Here is a 21730-nt window from a genome sequence, read left to right on the forward strand (position 1 = left end):
AAAGGTCTTCATGCAACTGCCTTGCTTTCTCACAAATGATGGCCTCTGAAATGCTATCACCTCTTAACTCCTTGTTGTGTATCCAAATTAATAACTTTTCAACATCTTCAAGTGTTTGTGTTCTTTGTTTCGTGATTGTTGATACGCCTTTTGCCACTTTAGCACTCATAATGTCCTTTTTCTTAGCAATTACAGTGCAAATCGTTGACAGATTTGTTGTACTGCCAAGCTAGTTCAACAACCCGTGTACCATTTTTATGTTTACTAATGATCTCTTTGTTTTTCCTCTATGGTCATCCTCACATGTGTTTTCTTGGATTGAACCTTACCACTAGCTTTCTTGGAACCCATGGCAACATATATAATAGTAACTTTTATGTTCAAATACCCAAAAATCTTAAAAACACTGAAATTGTTTACAAAGAATTCAAGTGCGATTGTCACTAGGTAGGAGGCACTGGTAAACTGAGGCGCGGTTGCCGTGCCACCATGTGCTAGGTCGGCCATACGCGTATTAACAAACTACGTTACCAGAGGCAAAGTTCGTAACCCGATTTGGATTTTACGAAGAAATTGGGCTTGTAACCCGAAAAGTTTGTAAAGAGGGGCATTCGTAAGCCGATGTGTCACTTTATATCCAACTGTACAATGAATTACAGAAATACAGTAACATAAGCAATCAACACATGCATTTACCTCAGGGTCACCATATATCTAGTAGCATTGGCATGGACTTGATGCCAACAGCTTGTCAAAGGTTCCCATTTTTCCTGATGATTTTTTAGTTTTATTTTGAACTGCAATAATGTCTTGGCATTTATGACTTTGGCAGGTATGTGGTTCCATGGGGTTATAACCCAATGGGTCAAAAACCATCTCCTGTTTTCTGTCCTACATTTTGACTTGTTCAGCTTGAAGCTGTTGCTCTTTGTATGTGTTACACTTGACCTTTTAAAGAAGAGGTCTGGATCAATATCCTCCAAACTGTTCAGTATATTACAAGTATCGATGAGGTCAGCCCTGATATGTGTGGATTACAGCATTGCTAGTTCTCTGGCCCTCGACCATTCCTGATATGAAAGTCAACTTTTGTTTGGGAATGATTTTTGTTGCCTGGCATTGAACTTTCTCCAAAGCAGACATGTTCTTATAATGAGGATGGATACAGTAGTCCAGACAGGTGCACCAGAGATTTGTACAGTTGAACGAGACAATTTATGGAATGGTGCCATGGACGAAATGATGCTGTATGCAAGCAACAGCGGCTCCACCAACACCAAATGATAAAGAGGTGACAGTATTAGGCATGACAAAGGAAAGTACTACGCAGACTGACACTGAAGCCAAACGAAGAGACAAGAGGCAAAATTAGCACCAGGCAACTTCATACTGCTGCTGCAAAGAATGATGCAGGCAAGATGCTAATAACCCAGCCACCTATTTCCATACAAATAGCAATAGACCTGTGTCACAAATTCCAGATTTGTAGAGCAGAGATGATCAAATCAGCAAAGTATGTCATTAGACCAATCTGCTGATACAACTTATTCTCTTGCAAATTACGTCTGAATTTGGCCGTTTACCGGAATAGCCGAAAATGGGCGCAATTTAAAATAAAAAAAAAAATGAAAATAAATTTCAATTTTTTTTTTCCAAAACAGTACGTTAAGGGTGCTCTGGTAGGTTAGGAGGGCTGGAAATTCTCCTAATGTTTCAAAACATCATTAAAAACGTTAACTGAAAGTTTCCTCTCTTAACCTTTCCGAGGAAGCCAGAGGACTCAAACAGAAAATGGGACAGTACATCACTTTGTGAGCCGATTTCATTTAAAATTACTGTATGTCCATTGGTGGAGCCGCCGGAAAATTTGTGGGATCAGAGACCAGGCAACCAGGTAATTACCTAAGTGTAGTTACAGGATGAGAGCTACGCTCGTGGTGTCCCGTCTTCCCAGCACTCTTTGTCATATAACGCTTTGAAACTACTGACGGTCTTGGCCTCCACCACCTTCTCACTTAACTTGTTCCAACCGTCTACCACTCTATTTGCGAAGGTGAATTTTCTTATATTTCTTCGGCATCTGTGTTTAGCTAGTTTAAATCTATGACCTCTTGTTCTTGAAATTCCAGGTCTCAGGAAGTCTTCCCTGTCGATTTTATCAATTCCTGTTACTATTTTGTATGTAGTGATCATATCACCTCTTTTTCTTCTGTCTTCTAGTTTTGGCATATTTAATGCTTCTAACCTCTCCTCGTAGCTCTTGCCCTTCAGTTCTGGGAGCCACTTAGTAGCATGTCTTTGCACCTTTTCCAGTTTTTTGATGTGCTTCTTAAGATATGGGCACCACACAACAGCTGCATATTCTAGCTTTGGCCTAACAAAAGTCATGAACAATTTCTTTAGTATATCGCCATCCATGTATTTAAATGCAATTCTGAAGTTAGAAAGCATAGCATAGGCTCCTTGCACAATATTCTTTATGTGGTCCTCAGGTGATAGTTTTCTATCTAGAACCACTCCTAGATCTCTTTCTTTATCAGAATTCTTTAAAGATTTCTCACATAATATATAGGTTGTGTGGGGTCTATGTTCTCCTATTCCACATTCCATAACATGACATTTATTAACATTAAATTCCATTTGCCAAGTGGTGCTCCATATACTTATTTTGTCCAGGTCTTCTTGAAGGGCATGACAGTCATCTAAATTTCTTATCCTTCCTATTATCTTAGCATCATCAGCAAACATGTTCATATAATTCTGTATACCAACTGGTAGATCATTTATGTACACAATAAACATCACTGGTGCAAGAACTGAACCCTGTGGTACTCCACTCGTGACATTTCTCCATTCTGATACATTGCCTCTGATTACTGCCCTCATTTTTCTATCAGTCAGAAAATTTTTCATCCATGATAGAAGCTTACCTGTCACCCCTCCAATATTTTCCAGTTTCCAGAACAACCTCTTATGTGGAACTCTGTCGAAAGCCTTTTTTAGGTCCAGATAGATGCAGTCAACCCAACCATCTCTTTCCTGTAATATCTCTGTGGCTCGATCATAGAAACTGAGTAAATTCGATACACAGGATCTTCCAGATCGAAAACCATACTGTCTGTCTGATATTATATCATTTCTCTCTAGGTGTTCTACCCATTTAGTTTTGATTAGTTTTTCCAATACTTTCACTATTACACTTGTCAATGATACAGGTCTATAATTGAGGGGGTCTTCCCTGCTGCCACTTTTGTAGATTGGAACTATGTTAGCCTGTTTCCACCCGTCTGCTACGATTCCTGTACACAGGGATGCCTGAAAGATCAGGTGAAGTGGAATGCTGAGCTCAGATGCACATTCTCTCAGAACCCATGGTGAAACGCCATCTGGGCCAGCTGCTTTGTTCTTACCAAGCTCCTTGAGCATTTTTTCCACTTCGTCTCTAGACACCTTTATGTGTTCTATGTTGTTCTCTGGAATTCTTATTGTATCTGGTTCCCTAAAGATTTCATTTTGTACAAACACACTTTGGAACTTTTCGTTTAGTGTTTCACACATTTCCTTTTCATCTTCCGTGAATCTATTTCCCATTTTCAACCTCTGAATATTATCCTTTACCTGCAATTTGTTGTTTATGAATTTATAGAATAGACCTGGTTCTGTTTTACATTTGTCCGCAATCCCTTTTTCAAAATTTCTTTCTGCCTCTCTCCTCACTGCCGTGTAGTTGTTTCTCGCATCTTTGTATCGCTGGTATGTTTGGGGGTTCGGCCTCTTCCTGTATTGATTCCATTTTTGTGTCTTTCGGTCTCTAGCCCTCTCGCAATTTCTATTGAACCAATCCTGTTTCCTAGTTCTGCATCTCTGTTTTGGTATAAATTTTTTTGTGCCTTTATCATATATTTCACAAAACTTGCCATACATCTCATTCACTTCCTTGCCTAGCATCAAGTCTGTCCAATTATACTCACTAAAAAAATTTCTAAGGTCACCATAATGTCCTCTCCTGAAGTCTGGTTTTTCAACTGCTTCAACCTCCTTATTTTCTTCCAGCTTATAACGCATTGCATACTTTATTCCCAAAAAGACATGGTCACTTTTACCCAAGGGAGGAAGGTACTGAATGTCAAATATCTCTTCCTCCTTCCTGGTAAATATCAAATCTAGCATGGAGGGAACGTCCCCTTCCCTCATCCTCGTAGCTTGTTTAACATGTTGGTACAAGAATGTTTCCAGGATGAGGTCTACAAATTTACAGGTCCAAAAATCTTCTGTTTTAGCTTCATATGCTTCCCAGTCTATGGATTTCAAGTTGAAGTCACCGACTATCAACAGTCGTGATCTATCGTTATCCGCTCCCGCTATAATCTCTCTCATTATTGTTATAAGACCTTCACGTTTACTATCTAGCTCCTCCTTTGACCATGTGCTGCTTGGCGGTGGACTATATGCATTTATCATCATTAGTTTATCATCCTCATAGCAGATCTCTAGTGCTATTATGTCAACTTCTTGTGGATTGGCAGTCATTATTTCCTTCACCTTTAGGTGTTCTTTTACCAGCACAGCAACGCCACCGCCTTTCCTAATTTTTCTGTCCCGTCTCCAAATTGAGTAGCCCCTTGGGAATATGACCTCATTTAAAATTACATCTTCAAGTTTTGTCTCCGTGAGTGCAACAATGTCTGGTGTCTGCAGCTGTATTACATCACTTAACTCCAGTATCTTCGATCTCACTCCATCTATGTTGGTGTATGCAATCTTCAGGAACTTGTTCCCCCTCTCCTTACTCTTCACTCCCCCTCTCTCTATTGATTTTGTTGGTTTGCCTTTATGTACCACTTTACTGGTCTGCCTACCCCTATCACTTTGTAGAAAAAAGAATTTATTTCTTCTTCATTCCTGCTCTCATTTAAATGTTTTGCCTCGGCGAGGTTCAGTTTCAGCTTCTCTCTATCTTCTTTTGAAAGATCTCGTCTTAACGACCACCCTTTCCCATCCTCATCCCTTTGCAATTTTCTAGCATTCCTTAGTACTTCTTCCATCTGTTTGGCACCGTTTAGGGTGATCCTCAAAGGTCGATCTTTCCCTTTTACGTACCTGCCTATTCTCCTGTAGTCGCACACATTCTCTCTGTTTGTAAGACCTTCCACGAGGCCAACAATTTTATCTACTACTTTAGCTTCTTCTACAGCTCTTTCTGACCTAGATGTTATCGCCTTTTCTTTGCAGCCAAAAATGATCAGGGACTTACTCCGATCAACTGTGTTTTGCACCAACTTCGGGTTAGATGCCAATTCTTTCCTCACTTCTAGCCTAATGTTTGTTTTATCTTGGTTGCTGCAGTGTTTGACTTCCTTTACTGCTTCTTCTATTTTTTCCTTCTCCTTGGCCACTTGTGCATAGGTGAGTTGCATATCTTTCTTGCACTGTTCTATTCCCTGTGTAACTTCCTCCATCTGTGCTGACAAAAGCTGTTTCTCCTGTTGAATTTCCTTGCCTAACCTATTGTAGTCATTTATGTTTAAATTTACTTTAACTTCTTCCAAAGCTATTTTTAAGAGTTTATTTTCTTCTTCCATGGCTTTGCAATTTGTTTCCAATTGATTCTTATCCTTGCGCAAGTCTTTCACTAAACCCTCAAGACATAAAACTTTGCTATTCAAATGGTCATTACTTTCTTTCAATTTACTAATTATTTCTACATGAGAGTTCACTATAGTATCTAAATTTACCAACTTGTTATGTATGTTATGTAGGTGATATGTTCAGTATGTTACATGAACCCTAAATCTTAATTAAAGAAATCTAGTGCATGAAAAAGTCACAATAACTCTGCTCAAAGTAACTAATTATCAAGAGAAGGCACAAAGCTGGAAAATGTGCCTGAAAATAAATAACCCAACACACACACAACAAAAAAGGAGAGTGACAACTTGATAAGGATCCAGGAAAGGCAAAATAATGTCATTTTCCTTTCTTTTCAAGTGGGGGGGGGGGGGGCACTAGTTGTTTATGAAAACTATTGATTGATGTATACTGTACAATTAGAATTTGCAGTAATTAGGTAGCTAACATAATTAGCTAATATAACAAAACATAACAAAAACATAATTTGGTGGCTAACATAACATAAAAAAAAGAACAGCAGTCCCTGTGGCTCATTGGTAAGACACTCGCTTAGCATTTCGCGAGCGCTTTTGGCTTGGGTTCGAATCCTGGCCAGGGAGGATTGACTGGGCGCCGATCCTTAACTGTAGCCTCTGTTCACCCAGCAGTGAATGGGTACCTGGTTGTTAAATGATTTGGCTGGGCCGTATCCTGGGGAAAATTAGGATTAAGGATCTGCCTGAAACGCTACGCGTACTAGTGACTTTCCAAGATTGTAAAAACTCCTGTATGTAAAATGTAATTAACAACATAATAATGGTAACTAACATAACTATGCTTAAAGCCACTGGGAATTTGCAGCTAAAATATACTTAATGACCACTGTACAGTATATAATATTAGTCCTAGGGAACGTTGGCAATAAGAAATTATAATTATAGTTTTCAGATGGTAACAGTGCTGAACTAGGTGAATTAGTACCAGAAGGTCCGTGGGTAAATGTTACACAGTAGTATAATGCTCTGTGCATAGTAAGCAGATATAGCAACAGGGTGGGGTATTATCACAAGAAAATTATTTGGTTCCTTGCTTTTTACATTAAATAGACTCAAGATTTAGAAAGTCAACCTTTCATTAGAATGGGAGTGCTATATTTTAAGTCCCTTTAATTTTCCATGACATGATTTATTTATTTATTTATTTATTTATTTATTTATGCATATATAAGAAGGTACATTGGGAATGTGAGGATACATAATATGGTAATTACAATCTTGTAAAGCCACTAGTACGCGCAGCGTTTCGGGTTTCTATGATCACATAGAATTCATCAAACTTTGGGAATGTCAGAGATATGATGTTCATGGACTATTACATACATCTAGGAAGAGTTTCAAGTCAATGTTAGTATTGAAGTAAAGTACTGTATAGGACTTTTTAAGTGTAAAGTGCATGTTTAGGGATTTGAACTAAAGGGACGTTTGGTTTAATTTGGCGTTGAGCTTATAAATGACAGGAGGATTATTTAAACCACCACAATAATTTGCTCTCAAACCAGTACAAATATTTTAGGTATCATTATAGTTCAAGCACAGAATAAACTCATTTATATTTACACAAGAAGCAGACTACCCCTTTAAGTGGGGCTGTGTAAGTGTATATAATGCTGTACGCTGTCCAAATTTGGGTTTGAGGCAGTGTATATAAAAATTCCATGTGAGATGGATAAATTAACATGTAAAATAAAATGTGAAGTGTAGTGAGTGGGGAGGGAGGGAGGGGGGGGGGGAGATCACTTCCATACTAAATTAAAATATGTCCTGAAGAAGGTATGTTAATTTAAAGAAATTTTGTTAATAAACACACACACACACATGCAGAAAGGTCATTATGTTGCAAGTTCATATATATATATATATATATATACACACTTGCTGGATGTCAACCTTGAATAGTTTTTAGTCATTGAAATACAAGAACTATTATGTTTTTCATTTTTTAAACTTACAGAAAATGCCATAATGGAGACTGCAAGCAGGTCACCCTCATCTGACAACACAACAAGAGTGGTCATCCCATCCATAAGCAATGGTGGCCTCAAACACTGCCCCACTACGAACTATCAGTTCCCTGCTCCACATCTTAATGTTTACAAAAATGGCCATCTGAGAGGAGCTCTTCAAAATGCTTACTACGCTGCCCTCAGACCTGCCTCTGTCAATGGCAGCCCCACCCAAATGACTCCAACACGAGTAGTGCCCTGCAGTGGACGCCGTGATGCTTACGTGAGAGGAGTGAAAAGTTCCCCGTGGCCTGGGTTTCCTTACACCGAGAACAAAGCCAGTCAGACGGGAGAAGACATGGATAATGTCCTAGGTGCAGGCATGACCATAGACAGTCTCCTTCAGCAGTTACGGGCTCTCTCCTAAACATTTATGATGGTCAGTATGTATTGTGTGAGTACTAATGGTTCACCTAAGAACATACAAAATAAATAAAACTGCAGAAGGCTTCTTGACTCGTGCAATGGCAGCTCCTCTTTATAACAAACCACTCATTTATAATACTAGCCTACCTGTGCTTGCAAGGGTTGAGCTTTGGCTCTTTTGTCCTGCCTCTCATCATTAATCAATTGGCAAGTACTTAATAGTAGTTACAGGATGAGAGCTACGCTCGTAGTGTTCCATCTTCCCAGTACCTTTTGCCACATGACGCTTTGAAACGACAGACTGTTTTGGCCTCCATGACTTTTTCACTCCACATGTTCCAACCATCCACCACTGCTTGCAACAAAGAACTGGAAACCACTTTGTAACTTTTCACATTTATTGATGTGCTTCTTGAGATATGGACCCCACTGCTACACATTTCAATTTTGGTCTCACAAAATTTATGAACCGTTTCTTTCACATTTCACCATCCATGTATTCAAAAGCAATTGTGAAATTGGAAAGCATAGCATATGCTCCTGTCTACTATTCAGAACACCTTAAGATGTCAGAGTTCTTTAATGTCTTTCCACAATTTGTAGGTTAGATGTGTGACCTATTTTCTCCTATTCCACATTCCATAAATAGATATACAGGTATCATCTTTGCAAGAAACACTCCAGTCATCCACTTTTGTTGCATTACCCAGCAAGTGTTCCGTAAATTTTCCCGAGTGACCACCATCTCTCTAATGACTTGTGTCCAGGAAGCCAGCAGATTGTCAAAGGTCCTCTATTTTTCTTTATTTTATCCAGTTGCATTTTGAACTCCAGCAGTATTTTGGTATTTATGGTTTCAGTGGGTAGGCAGTTCTATAGGTTTATAATAGAGATAAAAACCATCTCCTGTTTTCTCTCCTACAACTATATACCCAGGTCTCTTCAGAGTCTAAATATTTGCAATTTGTTTCCATTGTTGTGTTGTCAATAGCAGTATCATACATGGGCATTACATTTAAGCACACAAGATTTTTCTATTGTGGGACAGGTGCCTTCGAGGCTGATTGAAGTCTCCCAAGCCCAACAACTGACCTTTCCCAGAATAGCTGTCTGGTAGTTTCAAAACTGTCATCACCCTCAGATCGGAATACTGTACTGTATTGTATTGTGGTTCACTGTACAGTAAGTACGTACTATTCAATTGATGAAATATTTCTGTACACATGTCACATGAAATTAAAAATGTAAAATATCTACAACACTTTCACGTTCCGATAACGTTTAATAGCTGCACTAAGTGTTAAATGCGTCATCCAATCGATATACACAAACATTTGTATCTTCTTCAATGTCACGCATAGTTTATTTTAAATATACTTGTTTTTGTACTTTAGCAAATTCATATGTAAATATTTTGACACCAAATATGTAATTATAACTCAACAAATACCAGTAGCCGAGAAAATGTGAAATGACCAAGAATTTTAAACATCACTGAGCAGGACCTACCAAGCCTATGTATATGTTTGGGAATGAGCAGTGCATGTGTGTGGCAAAATCGAATATAAATAAAACTGATTTTGAATCTATTCTCTCGACAATTCATTTGTGAATATTTCGACACCAAATTTATAATTATAACCCAACAAATAACTTAAAAAATTAAAAGTGATAATAAACAAAAAAAATTGCATCTCTGAACAGCCCATGAACTGATCCAGGGAGAATGGAACAGTCATGGTCAGGAATTTGCAGAGGCACTCCACTTCCAAAAGTGTTATTAGCTTAGCATAAAATATTACCTTACCTAACCCTAAAATTGCTTACAAGTGCTAGGCAAACTTCATATGATTGAAAAAACTGAGCCTTCACTGGCTGAATGTTCTCAACATTCAGATTTTAAAAAGCATGAACCTATTTTGTTCTGCATATTTTTTTCATTGCCACACTTTCACCCAACGCAACTAGGGAAGGTCAATAGTTAGTCAAGGGGTGATTTAATAAGCCTACAGATCCTGTCCCCATAACATTACCCATATAAACTAACATTGGTACTATTTTCAGTTGGAAGCATAATCATTTGATCAATGTTTGTCAAGAGAATGGAATTTTTGTAATTTAGCTTGTCCCACACCACCTTGTCATCCCCCATGCCATCACACACATCACCAGTGATGCTCTGAGCAAATAATTTTATTGTATTGACTAAACATTAGCCAAGATTTATATTTATTTATTTTTTATTTATTTATTTAAGTTTTTCATGCCCGAAACCCTTTGTGTAATAGTGGCTTTAGGCATTGTATGTACTAGCCTTATCTATAAATCCATCACTGTAAAATCTCTTGTATGTATGTACCTTACCTAAATAAACATTTTATTTGATTTGATTTGAAAGGAAAAGATTAACCATTAAAATCCTTTGGATATAGTGTGTCAGTTGCATCACACGAGAGGGAAGAAACACATGGCCAACTCATGTGCCCAGTTCTGGTCGTGAATTATTAACCAACTCAACTTCGTTAATGATTCTTTTGTGCTGTGCTGGATCCCTTATTAGTTCACCTACATCTTTTTGGAGGCAAGGTTTCCACATCTGGATATAGAAGCTGCTTTTCCATTGACCAATAGGCCCTCTGCCAGATTTTTTTTTTTTTTTTTTTTTTAATTTTATTTAAGGCATACTGCCCTGTGTGAATTTGCCATCTTAATTCACAGACAGAAGTTCAAGATTAAGCATTGTTACAAATATCTTTGAGTTGTGCAGCCATACATTGAATAAACTTCATAAAACTTGGTAAACAGCATACTCTACTCAATATCATCCAACTTGAGTTTAATACTGTGCTGTATTCATAGCGATGCTTTCATATCCAAGATGTAAAAAATAATTATGGGAAGTAGTCTTTCATCCCCAAACTTCAATATAAAATTCTGTTACTGTGCATTTAATCTACTGATGCATTATAAATAAAGAAAACTTTCTGTAGAATATTCTTATGGATTCAGTATCATAATATGCTATACTTTTTACTTGTACAGAATAATATTCCATATTTCTCAGTTGTTCTATTGTATATTAAAATTTAATCTCTCATTCCAGTTTCTGGCCACATCGCCAAAGAATAACATGGAACCGATTCTTCGCACAAAATTTAGTTCTCAGTGTAATGGCCCAACCTGCTCACTCCACCTCCTGGTCTCCCAACGCACTGGTGGTTTACCGTCACATGCCAAAGATGTCTTTCCTGAAAATTGTGTTTTTGACTTATTCTATATTAAGTCCACAGCCTACCAGGAAACTAAAATGCTCTATTTGAAGACAACCACAAGAGAAACTGAGGACTTGACAAGCAGAGAAAAGCTCAAGAGCTTCTTTGTGTTCGTGAGAAAGATCTGAAGCTATGCAATAAGAGTCTACACCCAACTGATCCATCATGCTCATTACACAGATTTCTATGAAGTTTGTGACAGTTTCTCTGCTGAAGTGCAATGGGTATGAGAAGAAACTAGTACACTGCATTACTAACATGCAGGTGAGAAAAGTTAGTGGGTATGGCTGGACATTTGTACAGTACTGTATATAGAACTAAACGAGATACCCCACACAACTGAAGAAATGTCCTACTACAGCCTTGCTTTTACTCTTATGCCATTATAACATTTGGGCATTTTTTATGCAGGAAACATTAGAGGCTTAAAGAGAGCCATCTAGCTTCAGGTGACATCAAGTGTGCTACTACTACACATCACCACAATGTTTACAACTAATGCAGTGCATTTTTGCTTCTGCTATTTTACACAATTTTCTACATTACTAAAGTATATATTATTTATACTTAAAAATTAATAATTTTATTATCCCATTTCACAGTTTTTCATTAAAGAGATTATGATGCAAGTTACACAGAAGAGACACGAAATAAAATTTTTGAAGCAAAAAGTTACTTTTTTAACTATTCCACTAAATTTCCATTGTGATTTACTGGGGTACTATAGTACAATAGGCTATATCTTTCATTCACAATCAAGGAATATGGGGTCAATTCTCAGCCATAACTAAAATGGTTGGGAGACATTTCCATTCTCCTGATGCCTCTGCTCACTAAGCATTAAATAGGTACACCCAGAAGTTGGGCAACTGTTGCATGAATGGTTTCCGAGGTGTCATGAATAGAAAGCCATATGCTTCGAGGTTATAGGACAAATTGCCTTCTCCAGGATGCAACCCACAACGGTTATTTCCCCGGGGCTTTTTGACTACTAGGTGAACAGGTGCATCAGGTGTTATGAAATTTATTTGGTTATGTTTCATTGCGCCCAATACCTCCATTTACCCAGTACCAGATAGATTCCTGGGATTTGACCTAGTAAATTTGTATCATTATCTTTTAAATAAAAATGGCAGGAGTCCAACATTAACAAAGATAGTACTGTAATGCTACCATAATGAAAACTACGCTAATTATATATATTGTTCCATCCCTACCTTTCATCTACATCTAATATTCACATCCATTTCCATCAACTTGCTACTAAGTCTACCACTAAGGTAAAGGTGGTTAATGAAGACACTATTACTTTACAGAATATATTACAACATATATAAAGCTTTACAGCCTACGTGAGACAGAGTTACAGCTTAATTATACCAAAGTATTAACATTCCATCTACAAAAATACCGTTGTTAGCTTAATTACAATCTAAAAATTACTATGTACAATTAGCCGATAACCAATAATACTCATACAGTCAATCATACAAATCTACACAAGATTAAATGTCTTTCGCACGTTAAAAAAAATAACTTGAAATATATTTCAAATTATATAAAAGAATGTGTACATATTCATAATTCAAATAGGCAGCATGAAGGCAGAACAAGGAAATACATCTAGCGTTTCATAAGACAGTATTCTTGGCATGTCTTCTTAAGGTTCAAGTGGTTAGAGGCTAATGTCATGATTCATGCTCACTGCCCAGTTTCCCCACATTCTTGTGTTGGAAGGTCCTTTGTCTTTCGGTAAGAAGTTCAAGAAAATGGGTTACACACATAATAGTTCTTATCAGCACCAAGTTAAGATTCTTCATACACTGGCATTTGCAACATACAATATACTTGTATATAGCAATCAGATTTTATGACATTTAGGAGGCAAGGGTGGTGTAAAAGGCACTCCATAATTATCACATTTGTATGACAAGCCTACAATACTACCCTCCACATCCTCCACAACCGCCACAACCACCACAACCCCCTCCATCACCACCCCCATCACCTCCTCCATCACCACCACCATCATTTGCCATTGATGCAAGCATGCAAACAAATGCATCCATTCCTGCATCACCACCAGCATCACCGACACAGGCATCACTTCCCACTCCTCCACCACCACCACTAACCCACCCTCCGCCACTTGGGTCGCCAAACGTAGCATAATAGCCGCCCCCACAACCGCCACAGCCGCCACAAGACCCACACCCTCCTCCAACATTTGCAGCTATAATCCCTAATGTACAAGCAGTAGAGGTACCATTGGAATCTCTATTTCTATGGATGACATTGGTGGGTGCTGCAGCACAGAAAAACCCTAAGGCTCCTATTAACTTTAGGTTCTCCACTGGTATACGCCGAGGCAACGCTAGCAGATCAACGGGCTTATCACTTGGACCATCGATTGTATCTATGCCGTCATCTGGAATGTGTCGTGGTTGGCACAAAATGTGTAGTACCGTTACACTCAGTCCCAATGCTATGTTCTCCACCCACTCCTCTGTGTTTCCACTTACCTAGAATAATAAAAAAACAGAAATTAAGACAAAGGTAACTATTCATGTAGAAAGCATCAACAAATCCGAATACATTTTAACCAGCTTTTCATCAAAATTTACCTTAAAATCATTACATTTACTAAAGCATAATGATCACTTGGGAAAATCTTGGTGATTATGAAACATTAAGAAATTCAAGAATTATAGCAAGATATGCACTCAAGTTATCAGGAATCGGTTCTTCTTTTAACAGTTTCAGTATTTGTACTGAAACTACAGTGAATAACTTACTAGTGTGTTATGTTAAGAGGGTTAATTGCCCTCGCCCCTTAATATATTTATCTATTCACTACTATATTGTTCTTGATCCAAATAAAAACGAGTTTTAAAGAACATGACCAAAAGTCCTGAAGCCGTTACATGTTTCATCGAGCCTAAGCTACTGACAAAACTCATTAATATTCCCGCAATAGATCCAAGTGTTCAATTACTGTGCTGTAAAATAATGAGCATCCCTGGATGAGGAAAATAATGCTCATCATGACACTTTACCCATAAATTCTTGGCTAATTAAAAGTCCATCATGGTGCACATAAAAAGTAGTTCACAGAACTAGTGTACAAAAATTGCCTATGGCATTGAGCACAGCTGTTTAAGGGTTAATGCTGATCATGCTATACAAAATAGTGTACCATTAGTTATAGTAGCTGTTTAGTATGTCACAATGTAGCAGAAACTAAACCCAACCCACACAATGAAATTAAGTGAACATTTTGGTCCATCTTGGACCCTAATCAAGCCGTGATGGCCATGAAAAAAAAAAAATAATGTGGGACGGTTACAAATAATGGCTAAAATATAATGAAAAGAGCTTTTAAAACAGTGTAAATACTTGACATTATATACTGTACCTTAAAAATTCCATCATGCATATCAATGTAGAGGTCTTGTATGTCACAACTGTACAGTTGCTGCTCATATGGCAAGGTAATAATGCTCGCTGGTGCCGAGGGCGGACAATGCACACGAACTACTAGGTGACCTGGGCTCCCAGGGACACCACGCCTTGCTGAAACGTACCACTAAGTAATAATTAACGAGTAAAATATGAAGCTCATGTAAACACTTCATTCAATGAGTATAACAAAAATGACTAGTACAGTATTTTTTTTTAAAGCCTTATTTTGTAATGAAGTTATACCAATCATTAAGTTTTGCAGGAAGGCCTGAACATGTGCATAGCTAAATAAATTGAGAAATGTAACAAAATTTGTTATAGATTAAAAGTAAGTGTGGCGAGAGGTAAGCAACAATAAAGGACAAGATATGCTCTTTTACCTATAGTGTACTAAACGAGTGGAATTGTCTACATGCCAAAGCCATAAATGGCAAGAAAATACTCTAGTTCAAAATTCAACAGAAGAAATCCTCAGGAATTATGGAAAACCTCTGGTAAGTGGCTGCTCTTGAATTCAAGTATCTATACCTGATAAAGCGAGTGGATAGGTTTTATGCCATACACACAGGTAAACACAGTGTCTAAGGAAGCCTATGACAGCTCCAAATTGCTATAAACTAAAAAAAAATAAGATATCAAAGCACAATCCATGCTTGCCATTTTAATCTTAAGTTTACACACAAATCTTGAAGTTCGTTTTTTTTAAAACTTGCAGCAAGGAGATTCAATTGTTTCCTAATATACAGAATTATAAATGACATACAGCAAGATCTATTGACAGAACTTAATTTATTATCTTCAACAAATAAGATAAGAACGAACTAGAAATGGGACACCGTAAACTTACACAATGAGCCTGGTGTACCTCGCTTCAGACCTGCCCAGTAGGCCACCAATAGAGCCCAGTCCCCATTGGCCGTCTTGATTATCATCGCTCGTTCTCCACCACTAATATCACACACAGGTATTTCATTTACCTACAATGAAAAGTGAAAAAGAAACATTGACCATCAAAAAACATTTGATATCAATCAAGATTAAATAACACAGTAGTAGTAATAATTTTGATTCAAAAGTGTGTACGCACACAAAAACATACCACTTTAAGGACAGGAGTTGCGCAAACTAATGAAGCAGCTATTACGTAAAGCATTTCGGGCAAAACTTGAAATATAGAAAAGATTTTAGCTAACGGTGAGGAGTAAACACTTAATACTAAGAAGAGAGGGGCAAGTTAACAAATGAATATTAAAAAGTTTTATATATTGCATATTATATATAAAAAAAATTATATATATTATATATATTTTAGTTAAGAAGTACACTTTGTGATGGTTCTGTTTAGTGTTTACCCACCTCTGTTTAGATTGCCTATTACTACCAGTTCTTAATAACTTGTCTGTCTCAGTTGAATCGAGTAAGAAGAGGCATTAAGTTAAAGCCCCAAATAAAGTTTTTAATATGAGAAGAACCTGGTTACTGGCTAAGTGAGGCCATAAACATTAATTGGAAAGGCAATTATAACGATAAATAATGGTGACGAGTCGCATTTTTAGATACAGTAGCACAGTACTGCAAGAGTTCCAATTCTAATACCGGTAACCAAAATCTTCTAGAAACCCTAATGAATTAGCATTCATAATTTTCGGGTGAATGGCTGTAGTAGTAGGGTTGCGGCATAAAATTGGCCAACTCAAATGTGGATGGGCCCCATATGATTTAGATTACTATGCATAAACACTATGCAAGCTAGTAGTAAAAGGTGAGGATTTGTAATCTTTTAGTAATATAATATAGAATTACTAACCATATTATTTGAAGCTTTGTATTTGAGAGACGCTGGGGAAGGCAAACTGTTTGCATCAAGAGTGTGGGCAAGAGCCACTAGGCTACGCCCCGAGGCACTTTCAGCATAAAGATGGACGGCAGACATCATCAGGTTACGAGAATGGTACACCTCTACTTCCAAGACTTGTGGCTTTTGATATTTGGTCTCGTTGATCAAACTGTTAATAGGAAAAAAGTATGTCAACATCTTATTTTACACAGACGTATCCCTTATATCAAGTTCCCAGTATATTAATAGAAACACGTTAAATTCACACTTTCTTACCGATGAGTAGCCATCTCGGCCAGAAAGATATCATTAGACGAATCACTATTACTCGTGACAATGCCTTGCATGTGTGTTAGGGCTTCAGGATCCAGAACAGTAGGCATAAAGGGACCAGTAAGGATCCCTAATGGCACAAAAGCTTTGATTGTACTTTGTACCACCCGCAGGGTTACTTGAACTATAGCTCCTGCATCTTCAAATTCCTTTAAACAAACAAAAGTGTTTACTAAGACTTGTGTTAAGCATATTTTCACACTGAAAATGTGTTACTGTATCCCATAAGGAAAATGTTGCAAAAGTACTGTAGTAAGAAAATTAATCAAAACATGCCGAATAAAGAGGCGCCTCCCTTGAATGAAATAAATTAAAACAAGCAAACAAAATAAACACATTTATAGACAAATTACCCAATAAGAACACATTTTAAAATTGTTTCAAACATCTTCAAATGTTTAGACGATATGCTGAAAGGCGTAGATTAGCAGACCGATTGACTGACATTCCTGCATGCTGCACTTTGGCAATGGATTTTATTATAAAAATTATTGTTAATACCTCAAGTGTCATGCCATACAGATGACTGTTGCACAAAGACATTACAATAGCATGATATAGCCAAGAAAATATTTTAGAACAACAATATGGGTCAACTCTCAAAAGTCACCCCCCATAGTGGGAAGAGTAACCCCCCCCCAGTGGGAAAAGTCACCCCTCGCCCTAGTGGGAAAAGTACCCCCCCAGTGGGTAAAGTACCGCCACACTGGGAAAAATCACCCCCCCCCCCTAGTGGGGAAAAAGTGTTTGGTGACCCAGAATGAAAGTTCCATTTCATCACGTTGCTGCTAAAGATTATTATATTATTTTAACCCCAGTGATGAATGACCAATCGTACACTAAGTGGCATTAACAACCAGATAATATTTGTGCCACTCGGGTGTACAGTACAAGTGGTTTTCTCAACACCGGACGGTGTTTGACACGAATCAAGGTCAAGCCAATTAACATTTAAACAAGATATTTACCTTGACAATCGTCCCTTCTGTTTTGATGTCATGAAGTTCGTTAAGATAGGCCATGCACCAAAAATGTCCATGACCAAAATATTTCATCAATTTGCTAAATCTCCTCTTAGGAGACATTTTAAGCACCAACCAGTCACTGACCATCTGCAACATAGAAACAAAAGGTTTTAAATCTATTAATTACCTTTTCAATCAGATTGTTGAGGAAAGATTTAACTAAAAGATAACCTTTCATCATCATGGGTGAATCAAATGGAACATTATGAAATATTTAAACAATTAACAAACTTTAACCCAGTTATATAATTACATATGATGAAGTAATACGCAAGCTCTCTGTACAACATTCAAATGAAATAATGGTAAACAACATTTCACCAGGCTATACAACAGCCTGTTCTCGGTGTAAAGTGATTACAACAAGACAGCAAACACCCCCATTCCTTCAACAAACCACCTGGATAGCTCTAGATATCTGTGATGATCTGCAAGCATATTACAGTTCCAATAATAGTTACTTGTAAATTGGCAAGTGAACCTTTGTCCTCAACAGAGATCATCCCATTATAAATTTATTGTATTATAAATTGTTGGTTTAAATTATCAAGTCTATGCTCAACTTGTTTCGTTTGAAATAGTTTGGAGAATATGGTTTTCTGTAAATGAAATTCTATGGGATATTTTAATAGTTTTTGAATGTCATTTCACGTTTGAGTAGTGGTGGTGGGTAGTAGTAGTATATAGTAGATATAATAAAAAAAACTGGTTAGAAAGGCAGGGTCCAACAGCTAATTGCTCGATTCTGCGGGAACAAATAGTAAATGCAGTGGGGGGGGGGGGGGGCTCGCGGCTGAGTGGACAGCGCTCAGGGGGTCGTAGTCCTAGGGGGTCGTAGTCCTAAGGGCCCAGGTTCGATCCCCGGCAGAGACAAAAACAAATGGGAAGTTTCTTTCACCCTAATGTACCTGTTCACTTAGCAGTAAATGGGTACCTGGGAGTTAGACAGCTGCTACAGGCTGCTTCCTGGGGATGTGTACATGTGTGAGAAAAATATATGTAGTAGTCTTAATAGAGGACAAATTGGTTAGGAAGGTGGGGTCCAAGAGCTACAGCAAAAATTATGCAGTGATTTTGAACGGTTAGCAGGTGTAATTATTAAAAAATGGAACGTATTAGGTTATACACCTCGCATTTTCCCTAGAATAGGCCCCAATACCTGCAATTTCCACGAGTAAAATGTTTTAAGCAAGTTTGATAATACCTTACATCAGGAATATTTAATTAAAATTGCAGATTACAAAAATATGCATTGCATACTCTGGTAAATAAGTAATAATACCAATTCTAGCAGATGGTTTAAAAGCCCTCACTGCAGTCCAAATGTATATAGCCGAAGTAGAATATTCTTTCCATATATTTCTGGTCTCCCGGAACCCACTAACCCTCACACAATTTACACGCGTGTTCCCGACCTGACCTGGCAAAGGATACCGCCAATTCTTCATCCTTTTCCGGCTTTTTATCCCCACTTTTAAGCAAATTCCTTACGCCTGGCTGTACCACAGTCTGGTGGGGAGATGGGCGTGTGTTGTATTTCCCCTGCAGGTTAAGCCCGGCCATACTGCAGCTATTGTCTTGCTACAATGTCGTACATTTATAATATCTTCGTATTAACATTCCCCTCCGTCTGTAGGTGGTGATGTGCATGACTTCGTCCGCCTGTGATGACCGTCCTGTATTACCGCCATCTGTCTTACTTTTGGTTTGCAACACGTCAGTAAGTCAAGTCCAGTCAAGTCCAGTCAAGTCCAGTCACGTCCAGTCACGTCCAGTCAAGTCAACTGTGTTACGGTCAACAGTGTGTTGGTTCACCTCCCTCTAGACCAATGCCTGGGGTCTCTGCTGCCAGGTCCAGCAGAGACCGGCCATTCAGCCTGGCAGTCAGCCACCGCACTCCACATCACGCTGGCCATGTTTTGCTTCCTTGCGGGAAAACTGAATAAAACTTCACCTTGAGAAAAAATGACTCGTGAATGACTAAGTTATGAGGTGATAAATCTTCCATATGTAAGATTTTCTCCTCCACACTGTGTAAATGGGAGGCAATGGTGGATTCTGGGGAACATTGGAGGGGGAAGGATTCCTGGAGGCTTCCCCACTGGAGGATCCATAGAAGCAATAGAGGATTCATTATCAAGTCAGAATTCCATACGTATGGTTCAATAATCATGATAGAGAAAGAAGCAGCCTATGACACTACTTCTGTGGCACTTCTCGCCCATCTCTTGTTGTGGTTGCCAACAGTTCAAAGCTCAGCAGTTTATACTTTAAAAACTAAACACAATGACAAAAGTCAGACACTTAAATAATTCCCGCTGACGGAGCAAGGAAGCCGGTTCTAAAGCTTACCGAGCCGCCCCCCCCCCCGGCCAGGCTAGGCTAAATGTATGCTGACCTTCCCCACACAAATTGTCATATAATTCCAATGGCCGTTATCGTGGACAGGAAGTCTGGCTGTGAATATATATATACTTAAGGCTTTTATCCAGGTCCACCAAAGGTCGAGAAAGACATTAAAAAGGGGGGGGGGGAGATAAAGGGGAGAGAGATAGGGGGGAGAGATAGAGGGGGAGAGATAGGGGGGAGAGATAGGGGGGAGAGATAGGGGGGAGAGATAGGGGGGGGGAGAGATAGGGGGGGGAGAGATAGGGGGGGGAGAGAAAAGGGGGGATAGCGAGCTAGGGAGAGAAGGGCGAGGGGGTGGGTGGGGGGGATGCGCCATCTATTACATGTATAGGAGGCATGTGAACGGTAAGCCACAGCTGGTGGACTACGGGTAAAAATTGTCCTTGCTGGGGGGGGGGGGGCAACAACCCCTCTGCGCTGATGGCGAGGGAGGGAGGGAGGGGCGAGGCGTGGAGAGAGGGGCGGGAAGATGGGCATGTAGGGGAATGGGAGGAGAGTAAAGGACGGTGGGGGGTGGGGGGGGGAGTAAGGGAAGCCCCGTCATTTCTCCCCCCCCCCCCCAACGGGCGCCACTCTGGCTCTGAAGCGGTCCCTTACCCGTCCCTCCACCACCAGATCGATGGCCTCACACCAGACTCATTGCCTCACTATCCCTCCACCTCCCAAGAAAATAACTAATATCCTCAACTCACTATCAACTCATAAATCCACGCGCCTAGACTCAAGGACTCTGAAAACTATCGACATTCCCTCTGCTTGGGGGCACAAGGCCGTTAAAGGATTCTCTTAAAAGAGTGGTTGGCGCCGTTTCTCCTGACGGAGGACTGCGACAAGTCCCTCTCAACCGGCCAGAACCCAAGTCCCTCCAACCGGCCAGAACCCAAGTCCCTCCAACAGGCCAGAACCCAAGTCCCTCCAACACACAATGCCTCTCGCACCCCCGCTTGAAGGAGCAGTGTGTCATACATGACAGTGTAGAAAACAGTCACGAAATTAATGTTGCCGAGACCCACAGAAGATATCAACACCACATAACACTAAGTACTACCCTAATAAACTCCATGTAACCCAAGTGTCATCCTACGTCTTGTTAATGCCCGAAACGCTTTGCGTAATAGTGGCTTTAGGCATTGTATGTACTAGCTATACCTATAAGTTAAACAATCCTTGTAAATATTTATTGTATGTATGTACCTTACCTAAATAAAATTGTATTGTATTGTATTGTATTTTCAAATATAATTTATTATTCACCAACATTTTTAAGTGCTGATATCCGCCATGCATATAAGAAAATTGTAGTATTCTGTTTAGTTAAAATTCCTTCGTCTGTTCCATCCATCATGTAATCATT

At 38.9% G+C, this 21730-nt stretch overlaps 2 protein-coding genes across 18 annotated transcripts in view; one reads left to right on the top strand and one right to left on the bottom strand.

The window, feature by feature from the left end:
• Positions 1-11981, top strand: part of sif (still life) — a 541039-nt gene extending 529058 nt beyond the window's left edge. For all 16 annotated transcript variants that reach the window (XM_069313365.1, XM_069313368.1, XM_069313371.1 and 13 more), the window contains 2 exons: positions 7621-8051; positions 11142-11981. In XM_069313365.1, the coding sequence (XP_069169466.1) occupies positions 7621-8039 (419 nt within the window). In that variant the 3' untranslated portion in view covers positions 8040-8051; positions 11142-11981. The remainder of the gene's footprint in view (positions 1-7620; positions 8052-11141) is intronic.
• The window catches only part of LOC123771678 (uncharacterized), a 32834-nt gene continuing 22252 nt past the window's right edge, over positions 11149-21730 (bottom strand). Inside the window, exons 10-15 of one of the 2 annotated variants that reach the window (XM_069313382.1) lie at positions 17911-18054; positions 16886-17091; positions 16580-16778; positions 15620-15749; positions 14726-14883; positions 11149-11286 (exon numbers count right to left, since the gene is read on the bottom strand). In XM_069313382.1, coding sequence (XP_069169483.1) covers positions 11194-11286; positions 14726-14883; positions 15620-15749; positions 16580-16778; positions 16886-17091; positions 17911-18054 — 930 coding nt within the window. In that variant the 3' untranslated portion in view covers positions 11149-11193. Of the gene's footprint in view, positions 11287-12615; positions 13833-14725; positions 14884-15619; positions 15750-16579; positions 16779-16885; positions 17092-17910; positions 18055-21730 lie in introns of those variants that run through there. The other variant, XM_045764317.2, reaches the window with a different exon arrangement.

This window comes from Procambarus clarkii, chromosome 75, assembly GCF_040958095.1.
Source record: "Procambarus clarkii isolate CNS0578487 chromosome 75, FALCON_Pclarkii_2.0, whole genome shotgun sequence".
Classification (NCBI taxonomy): domain Eukaryota; kingdom Metazoa; phylum Arthropoda; class Malacostraca; order Decapoda; family Cambaridae; genus Procambarus; species Procambarus clarkii.